Genomic DNA, 14,626 nt, shown 5'->3' on the forward strand with positions numbered 1-14,626 from the left:
TTTCAAAAGGTTGCTCTTACTGTCTCTGTCTGTGTTTAATATCTCTGCTTACTGCGGACTTCTCATTAGGTCCTCTCCAGACTTCTTTGGCATGTTCATCTTTCATGTCCCTGATCCCCTTTACTAGTGTATTTCTCTCTCTCTTTTTTTAATACCATTTGTTATCTTTTGATAGATTATATGACTTAGTTGTTTCTCCCTTGTAAAATGAGAATTCTCTAAGAGTAGTGACCTTTACCTCCTTCGTTTATTGATTCATCCTACGTTCCTTCAGCAGTGTCTGGTTTGTCCAGTGAGTGAAAAGTACCACTTAGTAGTACCACTTAGTATTTTTATAATGAATTATATTACATTTTTCTATATTGTATAACATATATTACATAAAATGATATAAAACTGTATTATACAGTATTTTATGAAATTTATAATAAGCTTTCTGTTACATAATCCAGTTAATGTTACATTTAAAAATTTAAACAATTCATGAGGAGAAAGTAGACTCCTTTTGTCTTTTGTCAGTAAAGTTTTCTGTAGTAATTATGTCAATTTGAATTATAAATTGTGACAGTTATCTTGTCTCATTTGCATACAGTTTGTTCTTGATTTTATAATATACTTTATTTTCCTTTTTTATTTTAGAAGTCTGGGCCAACAGTCACAAAAGTTGTCACTGTTGTGACAACCAAAAAGGCAGTGGTAGATTCTGATAAGAAGAAAGGTGAGCTGATGGAGAATGACCAGGATGCCATGGAGGTAATTCTTCACTAATTTTGACTTTGTTCATGATACCATCCTAGTAGTATTTATATGGTGATGTGCTTTTCACTTGTAGAAACTACTCTTAGGAGGAGTTCTTTGTTTTCTCAGTGGTGCTATTGCTGAATATCTAGTCTGTAGACCATTCTGACATCTTCGACTTTTTTCTCCATGCCCACTTATTGATGCCCCTTTGCCCCTCATCACTCACCTCAGACATATAATGCGAGAGAAGAAATAGTGACAGAATGAATTAAATTTCCTCCACTAACATGCATTGCAAATATTTGTTTAGGGAGAACTCTGTCAAAACTTCCTTAAAGCCTTATGAGAATTGTTTTGTTATTTTAGCTTTAAATTATCATTATAACTTTCTGTAAGGGCAACAAAAAAAGAAACTAAGTTGAAAAGTTCAGAACGAAAAAGTAAAAGCCAAGAAACATATTCTAGGAGAGTAGGATTTTAAAAGCTAGGAATAGGGCTTCCCATAAGGAGAAAATAGTAAAGAATTTAGCTTTTTACTTTTTTTTTTTAATTTCCAGTATTCTTCAGAGGAGGAAGAAGTTGATCTTCAGACAGCCCTTACAGGCTATCAGACAAAACAGAGAAAGCTTCTAGAACCAGTGGATCATGGAAAAATTGAATATGAACCATTCAGAAAAAACTTTTATGTCGAAGTTCCAGAATTAGCAAAAATGTCTCAAGAGGGTAAAATTCTTTTATTCATTTATTGATTATTGTGGGAACGGAGGAGAATATGTTTTGCTTTGTCTAGCAGAAATGTGGGTAGGTTTGTACGTTGGTGCATGAGTAGGAGGAATTTTCATGACTTACCTGGAGAAGTGAGAAGGAACAAGAAGGCGAGAAGTCATTCTAGAGCGTATGCAAAGATTGAGAGCAGTGAGGAATTACTGTAGTTTTGGCTGTATTTTTAAAAATGAGCAAAAATTAGTTTGGATCCTGTAGTTGAGATTTTTGAGGTTGAATACTCTTCATGTGAAGTTAGCAAATAAAGTATTGTTAGCCTTTCCTTTCTGGAATTTGAGGGTTAGGAACCAGTGTGAATCTATATAATATTGGTAGAATAACAATCATCTGGGCAACTCTTGGTTGGAGAACAGATGTTTGTATTAACTGTCAATCCTTCTTCTTTTATTGATATTCTAATATAAGAATAATAAAAGATTATAGAAATTGGGGTATTTCTTTTAGTCCCCAGTTAGGTCACAGCAGGAACTGTATTAAATGTGTCTCTGAGCAGTTCAGTACTTTGTCCTGTAGTTTTTGTGTGGAATTATCTTTAGTAGCACTAAAAAAAAGAATTGAAGATTTTTTAAAAAACTTTTTTAATTTTTTTTTAACATTTATTCATTTTTGAGAAACAGTGTGAGTGGAAGAAGGGTAGAGATAGAGGGAGACAGAGAATCTGAAGCAGGCTCTAGGGTCAGCACAGAGCCCGATGGGGGGCTCGAACCTGTGAACCATGAGATCGTGAGATCATGACCCGAGCTGAAGTCAGATGCTTAACTGACCTAGCCACCCAGGTGCCCCTCTTTTAATTTTTTTTTTTTTTGATGTTTACTTATTTTTGAGAGAGGGACAGAACTCAAGTGAGGCAGGGGCAGAGACAGAGGGCATCATGGAATCTAAAGCAGTCTCTAGGTTCCAACTGTTAGCACAGAGCCCAGTGTGGGGCTCAGACTCATGAGTCATGAGATCATGACCTGAGCTGAAGTTGGAACTTAACTGACTGAGCCACCCAGACGCCCCTGAAGGCTTTTTAAAAAGTTTCTTTATTTTGAGAGAGACGGTGTGCAGGCGGGGCAGAGAGAATTCGAAGAAGGCTCTGCATGGTCAGTACGCAGAGCCCCATGTGGGGCTTGAACTTAACAAAGTGTGAGATCATGACCGGATCTGAAATCAAGAGTTGCATGCTTAACTGACTGAGCCACCAAGGTGCCCCAAGAATTGAAGAGTCTTAATCTTACCATGCCTGATTATAAAATAGGCTTCAGTGGAAAATATTTAATAACTTTTAATCTGGATTTTGTTTTGTAGAGGTAAATGTTTTTCGGTTGGAAATGGAAGGCATTACTGTCAAGGGAAAAGGTTGCCCCAAACCAATTAAATCTTGGGTACAGTGTGGAATTTCTATGAAGATCCTAAATTCTCTTAAAAAGTGAGTGGTTAGTGATTGTTTACATTTCTCTGTCTTCCTATTCAAAATGGCTCTTTTACCCAATTAATTTGATTGGCTACATTTTTACTCTAATAGAAAAACTTTTTTTCTTAAACATCTTAGTGTTTTGAGATATAATTTACATATCATAAAGCTTACTCTTTGAGTGTACAGTTCAAAGATTTTTAGTATATTTATGGAGTTATGTAGTCATCACCATAATTTAATCTTAAAACATATTCATTATCCCCAAAAGAGACCTGTATCCATTTGTATTCATTCTCCCTTCTCTCTCTTAGGTATCTACTAATTTACTGTGGTACAGATTTGTCTCTTCTGGACATTTCCTATAAATGGGATTGTACTAACATAGTCTTTTGTAATTGACTTGTTTCACTTAGCATAATATTTTCAGTGCTTATCCATGATATAGAATGCCTAGGTCCTTCATTTCTTTTTGGCAAATAATATTTCATTGTACGGCTATACATTTTGGAAAACGCTATTATGGGACTTTGAGAGACCCAGAGATCTCAATTCTTACCTTGTTTTCCTTTGGTTTGCTTTTTAAGGCATGGCTATGAGAAGCCCACACCTATCCAGACCCAGGCGATTCCAGCTATAATGTCTGGACGAGATTTGATTGGTATTGCCAAGACAGGAAGCGGAAAGACCATTGCTTTTCTGTTGCCCATGTTTAGACACATCATGGATCAGAGGTCATTAGAAGAAGGAGAGGGGCCAATAGGTACAATTCCTTTCATTAAACTGTTTATTCAGGTAACAACTTTGTTGTCCATTAATCAGAAAGACCTGATGTTTTATAATGTTCTGTTATAACAATAAAGATATCTTTATGTACATTTCCTTTATAAATTTGGCACTTTGGGGCTGATTTCCCCTTACCAGCAGGTGGAGTGAGAATCTTCAGAGCTCTGGAGTGACATCCCAGAAGTACAAAAACAGCCTCTCCTGGCACAGCTCAATTTTTAAACTCTGACTCGGCAGGTAGACTCCTCGTGCATCTATCTGTTTATTTATATTGAGGTTTGTGCTTAGCGAGTGTCAGTGCATCTATAAACTCAACATAAAAGATTGTAAGGAGATACATTTTCCATCTTTTGTTTTTGGCCTTAAAAGGCTTTATAGTGCCAGCATCTCCTTTAGGTCTTCAGATTCATTTCTTGATTCATTTGGCAGAGATCTGTTTTGCAAGTTTGAGTAGGGTTTTGGAAATTTGCTCAGCTCCTCTCTTGGAAGCAGAGGGCACAATATATCCCTACTCTGTCTGAGCCCCTCAGACCAAGGTTGTTTCCGGAAGCTGCGATATGGCTCTTCAGCACAGTGAGTCGCTTGATTATCTTTGCTCTGTGATTTGCAGTTGAGAATGATTTGCCTTCTTTCCACCTCAGTATTTTCCTGATGGTTGAGTGAGGCACATAACTCTTGTTTATCTTTCTATAGCATGTACTTATTATAAACATTTTGAAATAGGGTTTTCAAAGGTCCATAAAACAGAAGAAGACAAAAACAAAAAATTAGACTAAGAAATCTGAACATTATTGCAGAGGTTAAATTTTACACTTTAAAGCACAGCCTTTCAAGAATTTTGGTGGTTAGGCATTTGACATATTTATCTTTTCAGCTGTCATCATGACTCCAACTCGAGAACTGGCTTTACAAATTACTAAAGAATGTAAGAAGTTTTCAAAGACCTTGGGACTTAGAGTGGTCTGTGTTTATGGAGGAACAGGAATTAGTGAACAGGTAATTATAGAAGTAACATTCAGTTTTTCTCTTCCTTTTTTTCTTTCAGTTTTTTCATTCTTAAATTATTTAATGATGTAAAAGTGATTTGTTTTAGTGATTTGTATAGTGATTGCTTTTAAAATCTTAAAAAACATGAGGTTTAAAAATAATAGGATGAATTATGTTAGTGTTATGTTTTAAGATTTTCAGTCATATTTATACCTTGGCTTTCCTGTTGTTCCTCTTTGTCTTTCTCTGCTCAAGGAAGGCAGAAATGTTTTCCATTTTACAGATAAATAAATGGTGAGAAAGGTTAAGTAAGTTGATCAGAATGTTTAGGTTAATAAGACTTAATTTGTTCTAGAACCTAGGTCTTTGATTTCCAGACCGGCTCTAATTCATGTGACATCTTTAAAAGTTAGTGATGAGGGGTTTGCATTGGTAATTTAAATGATTTCAGCAAGAGTTATTTATTTAAGAAAGATTAAGAAAAAATTTTTAATGTTTTATTATTTTTTGAGAGAGAGAGAGAGAGAGAGAGAGAGAGAGAGAGAGAGACAGCATGAGCAGGGGAAGCACGGAAAGAAAGGGGGAGACACAGAATCGGAAGCATGCTCCAGGCTCTGAGCCCAGTGCGGGGCTTGAACCCACGAACCATGAGATCATGACCTATGCCGAAGTTGGATGCTTAACTGACTGCCACCCAGGCGCTCTGCAGCAAGAGTTATTTAAACAACTTCATTACTCTCCTACTTTGGCATTTCTCTAAATGTCTTCCAAAGACTGATGGTTATTAGATACTTTTGCTTTAACTAGAAGGAAAACTGGGTTATATGATCAAATAGGTTTTGGAAAGTTCATACTATGTGATGTTAAAGTCAACTTCTTTCTTGCAAGACATCTTAGGCTTTAATAATAGGTCTTGTGGTTCTAGAAAAATGGGATAAATTAAGTGGCATTTTCTGAATTTGTTAAACCATATAATCCTTTCTAAGGAATATTTGCTATTGTTAAATGCTTTATGTTTTCTCAGCTTCCTCAGTTGTTTTGATGAGTTTATTGTAAGAACATTTACAAAAAATACTTTATACATGCATGCATATTATATTTATATAGAAATCAGAAGTTTTATGATTGCTAACACATTCTGGTTTTTCGATTCTATTTCATTTTAAAAATACTGGTTGTTGGGGCACCTGGGTAGCTCAGTCAGTAAAGTGTCTGACTCTTGGTTTAGGTTCACATCATGATCTCAGGGTTCATGGATTTGAGCCCCATATCATGCTCTGTGCTGATAGCACAGGGATTTTTCTTTCTCCTCTCTCTGTCCCTCCCCCTGCTCACACTCATTCTCAAAATAAATAAATAAAACTTTAAAAAATAAAAAATAGGGGCACCTGGGTGGCTCACCTGGTTAAAACATCAGACTTCAGCTCAGCTCATGATTTCTCGGTTCGTGAATTTGAGCCCCGCTTTGGGTGAGCTTGAGCCCTCTCTGGGCTCTGCACTGTCAGCATAGGAAGATTCTCTCTTTCCTTCTCTCTTTCCCTTTCTCTCTGCCCCTTGTTTGAGTCGCTCTATCTGTTTCTCTCTGTCTCTCTCTCTGCCTCCTTGCCCCTCACTCACTCCCTCTCTCAAAAAAGAAAAAGATCATCAAATTAAATAAAAAAACATTATGAGTAAACAGATAAATAAAAATAAAAAATAAAAATACTGGTTGTGGCTACTCCTATAATGGTTCTCCAATGGAAATAACTCTCAACTTGAAAAACATTGGTCTATGTAATTGCTTTAATTACTGCTTTCTCAGTTCCTTTCTTGGTTTTGAGGGTTCATGTCAAATTAAAATTGGTAAAATTCTCTGGTTTTCATTGACTTCAAAGTTACAATACCATGAGGCCATTTTGCTGCTTCCTTTTCTTTTGTAGTGCTCCAGCATTCCAAAGAATTAAGCAGAAAGTATTGGAGTCTTCTAATCAGACCTCACTGTGTTACCTTATGTAGCTATACAGTGACCCTGGGCAATATTTTCAGATCTGTTTAAATAAGTACTAGTGATACATGGTCTGTAAAATGTCATCTTTTTTATTAGATTGCTGAGCTGAAAAGAGGTGCTGAAATTATTGTTTGCACACCTGGTCGAATGATTGACATGTTAGCAGCTAACAGTGGTAAGTCAGGGATATTTTTTGCTTTTTTTTTTTTGTTCTCATTTCTCGTTTTTGAATTCTATACATTTTTGTTAAATCAAAGCAGATATAAGAAGCCACAAAAAAATTTTTTTTATATTTCTTCTTAAAGCTGTAATATCTTAAAATTTATATTGTGACAAGCTATTGTTGCAAGCATTTGTAATATTACTGCAATTTAATTTACAATTTCTTTTTGAAACTAACTCCATTTGATCTTTTTGGCTCTTAATATGGATTCTTAATCAAATTTTGGTCTAGCTTTGCTTTTAACAGGGTTGGGGGGGCTATCTTTTTTTTTTATTATTAGACCTTTTCTTCCATAGAAGCTAGTATTTTCTTACAATGCTGGATAAATTAAGGTATTGCAGCTTTAAGAAATTTTATCCTTGGTAAATATTGCATGTTTTTTTAGCTCTTATGTTATGCTTTGTTAAATTATTCCCTATCAAAACTGTTACTAAACTGTTGACATTATTTAACTTCTGTGGAGAAAGGCCCTTCGAGATTTATAGAACTGGGCTTCCGAGACTTAAGCCATCCAAGGTAGGTAATTTAATGCTGTTCCCAACCTTGCAAAACTAATGGGGGCTGCAACTGTTAGTATGGAGTACTTAAATATTGGAGAGCATTTACTTTGGCTCATTTCTTATGTTTTTGAAGAAAATGCTTTCAAAGGTTTCCATTGCAGTGTTAATATATACATAATAGAGTATTAAAAAGTGTGAGTAATGCATGTTTCTTGTAGCATTCGGCTTGAATTTCTGTACATACTTAATTCTAATTCTACATGATGTTGGCGAAGTGACAATGAAATTGTTTGATAAATCATTGTGCTTGTACAGCCTACCAAAAGTTTTGGGTTGAATGCTGATGAAATAATCCCTTGTTTTTTCTCAATGCTGCATTGATTAAGTCTCCTGAAATTCATCTTGATTAATTTTACCTTTTTTCCTTATCTGTCCTTTTGGTTTTTATTTAATAACTATTTTATACATGTTTTTGCCAGGTGATTGATTCATCAGTTGATAGAAAAGCTTGTGTTAATCCTTTAGAAAGGCTTTCCTGTGTTATGTTTTTAGTTTTCCACTGCCTAAGAAACCACATGCATCTATTTAAACCAGTGGAAGCATTTAATAACATTGGATTTATATCTTTGGGTAGAAAAATATATGTATGCAATACATTTGGTATTTGGAGTTTTTGTGCAATACTTTAGTTACTTAATGATGTTGAATAGCTTCTCATTAATATTTTGATATGCCCAGTAGAAGCTTCTAACTGTATAGAAGTAGTTTATAAAGTAATATAAAAAGGAGGTTTTCTGCGTCTAAAATAGTTAGCACTGGAACTTGCTTTCCACACATACGCTGTAATCTCTAATATGTTTTTTTCTAGGTGATGCTGTCAGATAATGGCTGATGTGGCTCGATGCTTCATCTCAGTCTTAGTTTTATGATGTGTTTTGGAGAGGGCTGTTTTCTGAATTTTACAGGTCCTTCAGGCCCTATGATGGTATGCAAGAGACGAGTTTGACAAAATAAAGGGCCTCATATACCCACTGTCAGAAAGTATTTGCCATTAGATTAAGATCTTGTAGACCAGAATTTCTGTTCATTGTTTAAAGATCTAACTTACCCCTCTGGTTAAGTCAGGCATTTTAGTTCCCTTTACAGTTTTTTAAAGTTCTTGGTAGTCATAAAATGAATTGTGATTGATTTTTAGTTTTCGTTTTGTCTTTATTTTTTTTCCTCATCTTAGGTCGGGTCACAAATCTTCGAAGGGTGACGTATGTTGTTTTAGATGAAGCAGACAGAATGTTTGACATGGGTTTTGAACCACAGGTAATTATTAGGTGCCCTTGGTGTTTTGAAGTATAAAAGCTTGTAACTGCCATGCGAATAAAATGTTTGTATGGTGTCTGAACTTCTGACACATTTTTGTTATGTTGTAATGTAGTAGGGGACATAAGGAATTGAATAGGTAATTATGTTTAAAATTCCTTATAAGACTGGTTCAGAAAGTATTTCTGCAGGCTTTCCTTAGCCTTCTAAAGCCATCGTTGGTTAAATTAGAATTGGAATGCTAATAATAGAAACTTAAGCTTTCGTATTTTAAAGTTTTTGTTTTACTTTCAAATAAATTCCTTTAATTCATGCTTTTATTTTTTTAAATTTTTTTTATTTTTTATTTTTGAGAGAGAGAGAGAGAGACAGTGTGAGCAGGGGAGGGTCAGAGAGAGGAGTCATAGGATCTGAAGACAGGCTCCAGGCTCTAATCTAGTGGTCAGCACAGAGCCTGACGCGGGGCTCAAACCCACGAACCATGAGATCATGACCTGAGCCGAAGTTGGATGCTTAACTGACTGAGCCACCCAGGCGCCCCTAATTCATGCTTTTAATTACCTCAACAATCTGCATAGCACATGGTTTCATTCTGCGAGTATAAAAACTAATAGATCATTTGTCTACCTTAGATTTTAATATTCCTTATGCATGTTATTTGTTGAGATATAAAATTTCAGTGTTATAAACCTAGAGGGACACATGTTAAGAGGTCATAGGAATTTTTGTTAATGAGATAAGGAATGTGAGCTAACAATGTGCTATGGATGCCAAAAACATTTATTTTCGATCGCAAACTGCATTAATAGAAATGGGGTGTTAGAAAGGGATACAGGGGCTGTCCTGCTACCTCAGTAGGTAGAGTGTGTGACTCTTGATCTCTGGTTGGTGAGTTCAGGTTCCACATTGGGTGTAGAGATTACTTAATAGAGTCTTTAGGGGTGTCTGGGTGTCTTGGCTGAGTGTCTACCTCGATTTTGGCTCAGGTCATGATCCTAGGGTCATGGGATCAGGCTCCAGGTCAGGCCCGCTATAAGCATGAAGCCTGGTTAACATTCTCTCTCTCCCTCTGCCTCTCTCCCCAACTTGCACTTGCTCTCTCTCTAAAAATTTTTTTTAATTTAAAAACTTAAAAAAAAAGAGAGATACAGTTAAAATGGTCTTTAGGGGCGCCTGGGTGGCTCAGTCAGTTAAGTGTCCAGCTTCAGCTCAGGTCATGATCTCACAGTTCGTGGGTTCAAGCCCCATGTAGGGCTCTGTGCTAACAGCTAGCTCAGAGCCTGGAGCCTGTCTTCAGATTCTGTGTCTCCCTCTCTCTATGACCCTCCCCTGCTCACACTGTCTCTCTCTCTCTCTCTCTCAAAAATAAATAAAACATTTAAAAATAAATAAATAAATAAATAAATAAAATGGTCTTTAGTTTTTTCAGTTTGTTCTTGTATTCTCCAGAAAGGTATTGCCTGTCATAAAGGTGCATGTGTCATGTTTTAGGGATCACAGTCTAAATGAGACACACAAAAGCACGGAAGAGTAAACAGAATTATAGTGACACCTGAACTATTTGAGTAATAGTTAAAGGAATAAGCTACATTTAACTTGGAATGGAGGACTTTAACCCTTGGGAACAAATCTGTCACATGAAAGAATCATTGAGGAGTAAACCTGGGACCCAGATGGGAAGCTGTAGGGAACTGGATCTGAGCATAATGTGAGAACGGACTGGAGGAACATTATTTGGAGATGAAACAGTTACACTGGGAGGAGGGCAGATACTGAAAATGCTTTTTGTTCATGTGTTTGGGTAGAGGCAGGGGTCTGTTTGAGGAAAGAGAGCAGAAGGAATTGATGAGTCAGATAAAAGATGGAATTAGATCCCTTTAAAATGTCTTTCCCAATCCTGGGACTGATTAGATTTTATGGTAATGTTTAAGGTAGGTGTGGTGATTGGGCCTTTCTGGTAAATCAATTACGCGATGCCAGAAAGAGGGGGACATAACTTTCCCCAGTGGTATGCAGTGTGCGAGTCGTCCCATGTCATCAGTGCTTCCATCTATGTGAAGTGTATGAGGGGGAAATGCTGAGTAATAGTGTATTTGTCAGTCACTAAACTGTTGAGGAAAGTGATCACTTTGTGAGCTGTTGTGTAGATGAAAAAGTGCTGGATTGGGGGTCAGGTGCCGCAGAGCTCTATTTGGACATTAAAGCAAGTAAAGGCACCCCCATTTTGGGGGGCTTTGGCAGCACCAAAGCTGGTGTTAGTCAGTGCACATCTGCACAGTGACTTCTATCTAGAGAAGAGTTGGCAGGCACTATGAATCCAGACATGATTCTGTTTTGAAGAAACCGTGAAAATTGGGAACTAAATCAAATCACGGCTGCTTAATAGATATCTTTTGGAGTGTAAATACGTAGTAAATGTACATGCTGTACAGTGACATGGGCAGAAGGTACAGGACTCTCCTTTTTCACACTAGCATATCTAGGCTGGCAGGTTGAAAGGCACTTGGGCAGATCTTTGTGAATTGGTTTTGTTTATTTATTTATTTAATAATTTTAGAGCACAAGAAGGAGAAGAGTGGTGGAGTAGGGGAGAAGAGAATCTTAAGCAGATTCCATGTTCAGCACTGAGCCTGATGTAGTGCTTAATCCCACAACCCTGAAATCATGAGCTAAGCTGAAATCAAAAGCAGATGCCCCTAACAGAATATTAAAGTGGTTTTCCATGAAAAATTTTTTCATGGTTTTTGGGTTTGTTCTTTTTTAATTTAGTAAAATTAAAGAGTAAGAGAAGAAATTGATTAGCTATAGACCTTGATCTTTAGCTCAAGTTAGCCATTATGAAGCTGGGTATACATATTTTGTAAAACTATGTTAAATGATATTCCTATTAGTTAAAACAAATGGTTATTTAAAAAAAACATTATTTATGTGTTTTACTTTTATTAAGAAAGTCAGGAATGTTTTAATTGACATAAATTTATTCATACCTATGACTAGTACAAAATGAAGTGAACTGATGGTTCTAAAGATGTTTACTCTGATTTTTCATTTTTTAAAAATTAAAAAAAATTTTTTTTTTTACATTTATTTATTTTTGAGAGAGACAGAGCATGAGCAGGGGAGGGGCATATAGAACAAGAGGCACAGAATCTGAAGCAGGCTCTGAGCTGTCAGCCTAGAGCTCGATTTGGGCTCGAACTCACAGCCTGTGAGATCATGGCCTGAGCCGAAATTGGACACTCGACCAGCTGAGCAACCCAGGCACCCCTTTACTTTCTTAAAAGTACCAGTCACGTAGTAAAGTGAGACCATAAATGTGCTTGTCACTTGTACACTGCATAGCAGCATGCTTGTGTCAGTCATCAGGGATCTCACTGTCTCATGAGAGATTATTGTAACTTTGAAGGCTATCTTCAAATTAGCATAAAAAAATAGGTCACTGGGGGGGCGCCTGGGTGACTAATTCGGCTAAGCATCCACCTCTTGATTTTGGCTCAGGGTGGTAAGATCAAGCCCCATGTTGGGCTGTGCGCTGGGCATGGAACCTGTTTGCTTAAGATTCTGTCTCCTTGTACCCCTCCTCTCATTTTCTTTAAAAAAAAAAAAAAGTAGGTCACTAGATTTGTGGTTAGACTCTTCAGCATCTCTTGAGTATTCTGTTCAGGCTACTGGTGAAGGGGTTGGGTGCATAAACAGTTACTATTGAGTAATACGGATGCTACTTAAGGAAATAGAGGTAATGAAAAAAGAGCGTTTTTTAAAAACTTATTTTTAAGGCTAATGTAATCCTTTACATTAGAGGAAACAAAATCGGGGATGTAATTACAGTTGAGACCTTCCCTGCCAAATTTTATTCCTATTTCATTATAATGCTTTAGTCCAGGATAATTTTATTTTTTATATAATGTTTATTTATTTTTGAGAGAGCAAGCAGGGGAGGGGCAGAGAGAGGGAGACACAGAATCGAAAGCAGGCTTGGGGCTCTGAGCTGTCATCACAGAGCCAGATGCCAGCTCTAACCCACGAACTGTGAGATCATGACGTGAACTGAAGTTGGAGGCTTAACCAACTGAGCCACTCAGGCGCCTGTGGTCCAGGGTAATTTTTACCAGCATACATATCAACATCTCAAGGACCCTATTTGTGACTTAAAGATTGATATTGTAATATTTACATTGATGAGTAAATGAATCATTAACTTGGTAGCAAATTATTTTCTTGAGGGTAGAGAAAAGCATTATACACCATCACCCAAAAGGTGCCTTATGCCAGTTTTTACTCATTTCCTCTTTTCACCTCAGCCCGAGGCAGTCACTGATCTGCTTTATGTCTTTATAGATTTGCCTTTTCTGGACAATTCATATAAAATTCATATATTATGTATCTAGCTTATTTTACTCTGCATAACATGTTTGAGGTTTGTCCATGTTACAGCATTTGTCAGTATTTCATTCTTTTCATAGGTGAGTGGTTAGTATTCCATATTGATACATGTCGTGTTGGTTATCCATGAACCATTTGATAAATATTTTGGATTACTTAACACTTTTTGACTAATACAAATAATGCTGCTATGAACATCTCCATACATGTCTTCATTTCTGTTGGGTAGACACTCGGATTCCTGGGTTTGGTAATTTATGTTTAACTTATTTTTTTTTCGACGTTTTATTTAAATTCTAATTAGTTAACATACAGTGCAATATTGGTTTTAGGAGTAGAATTTGGTGATTTCATCACTTACATAAAATATCCACCTCTCATCATAACAAATGCCCTTCTTAATACCCATCACCTGTCTAGTCCATCCCCCATGCACCACCTTTCATCAACCCTCAGTTCTCTATCCTTAAGAGTCTTTTATGGTTTGTTTCCCTACTTATTCTCTCTCCCTCTCCCACAATATGTTCATCTGTTTTGTATCTTAAATTTCACATGAGTTAAATCATATATTTGTTTTTCTCTGATTTATTTCGCTTAGCATAATACACTCTAGTTCCATCCATGTCATTGCAAATGGCAAGATTTAATTATTTTTGATGGATGGGTTATATTTCATTGTATATCTATCTCTGTATTTATATCTGCCACATCTCTTTTTAAATACATTTTTAAAAAACTTTTAATGTTTATTTATTTTTGAGAGAGAAAGAAACCGTGAACAGGGGAGGGCCAGAGAGAAGGAGCATAGAATCTGAAGCAGGCTCTAAGCTGAGCTGTCAACACAGAGCTGGTTACAGGACTTGAACCCATGAACCACGAGATCACGACCTGATCCGAAGTCAGATACTTAACTGACTGAGTCACCCAAGCACTTCTCTGCCACATCTTCTTTATCCGTTCATTACTTGATGGACATTTGGACTCTCCATAGTTTCACTATTGTTGATAATGCTGTTGTAAATGTCAGGGTGTATGTACCCCTTCGAATCTGTATATTTGTGTCCCTTAGGTAAGTGCCTAGTGGTACAATTGCTGGATTGTAGGATAGTTCTGTTTTTAACTTTTTGAGAAACTCAGTGCTATTCTCTAGAGTGGGTGCACCAGTTTGCATTCCCACCAATAGTGAATGAGGGTTCCCCTTTCTCCACATCGTTTCCAACAACTGTTGTTTCCTGAGTTGTTAATTTTAGCCATTCTGACATGTGTGAAGTGGTGTTTCATGGTTTTGATTTGTAATTCCCTGATGATGAGTAGTATTGAATATCTTTTTTCATGTATCTGTTAGACGTCTGGATATCTTCTTTGGAAGAATGATCTTCCCAGTTTCCGGTCACACACCACTATCTACCTTGAAACCATCATCAGTAATCTTACTCATTATTTCTTTTTTTCTTGTTTTACCAATTATCACAAGAATCCTAGGACTCTCTGATTTCTCCAGGATTCTGTAGACACTGAGGCAGTTG

General features: G+C 36.6%; 1 protein-coding gene across 1 annotated transcript in view; it reads left to right on the forward strand.

Moving 5' to 3' along the window:
* The window catches only part of DDX46 (DEAD-box helicase 46), a 69,340-nt gene that overhangs the window by 18,131 nt on the left and 36,583 nt on the right, over positions 1-14,626 (forward strand). The window contains exons 7-13 of the mRNA XM_029941936.1: positions 640-753; positions 1,299-1,464; positions 2,815-2,935; positions 3,508-3,683; positions 4,581-4,702; positions 6,777-6,855; positions 8,635-8,717. Coding sequence (XP_029797796.1) covers positions 640-753; positions 1,299-1,464; positions 2,815-2,935; positions 3,508-3,683; positions 4,581-4,702; positions 6,777-6,855; positions 8,635-8,717 — 861 coding nt within the window. The remainder of the gene's footprint in view (positions 1-639; positions 754-1,298; positions 1,465-2,814; positions 2,936-3,507; positions 3,684-4,580; positions 4,703-6,776; positions 6,856-8,634; positions 8,718-14,626) is intronic.

This window comes from Suricata suricatta, chromosome 6 (assembly GCF_006229205.1).
Source record: "Suricata suricatta isolate VVHF042 chromosome 6, meerkat_22Aug2017_6uvM2_HiC, whole genome shotgun sequence".
NCBI classification, from domain to species: Eukaryota; Metazoa; Chordata; class Mammalia; order Carnivora; family Herpestidae; genus Suricata; species Suricata suricatta.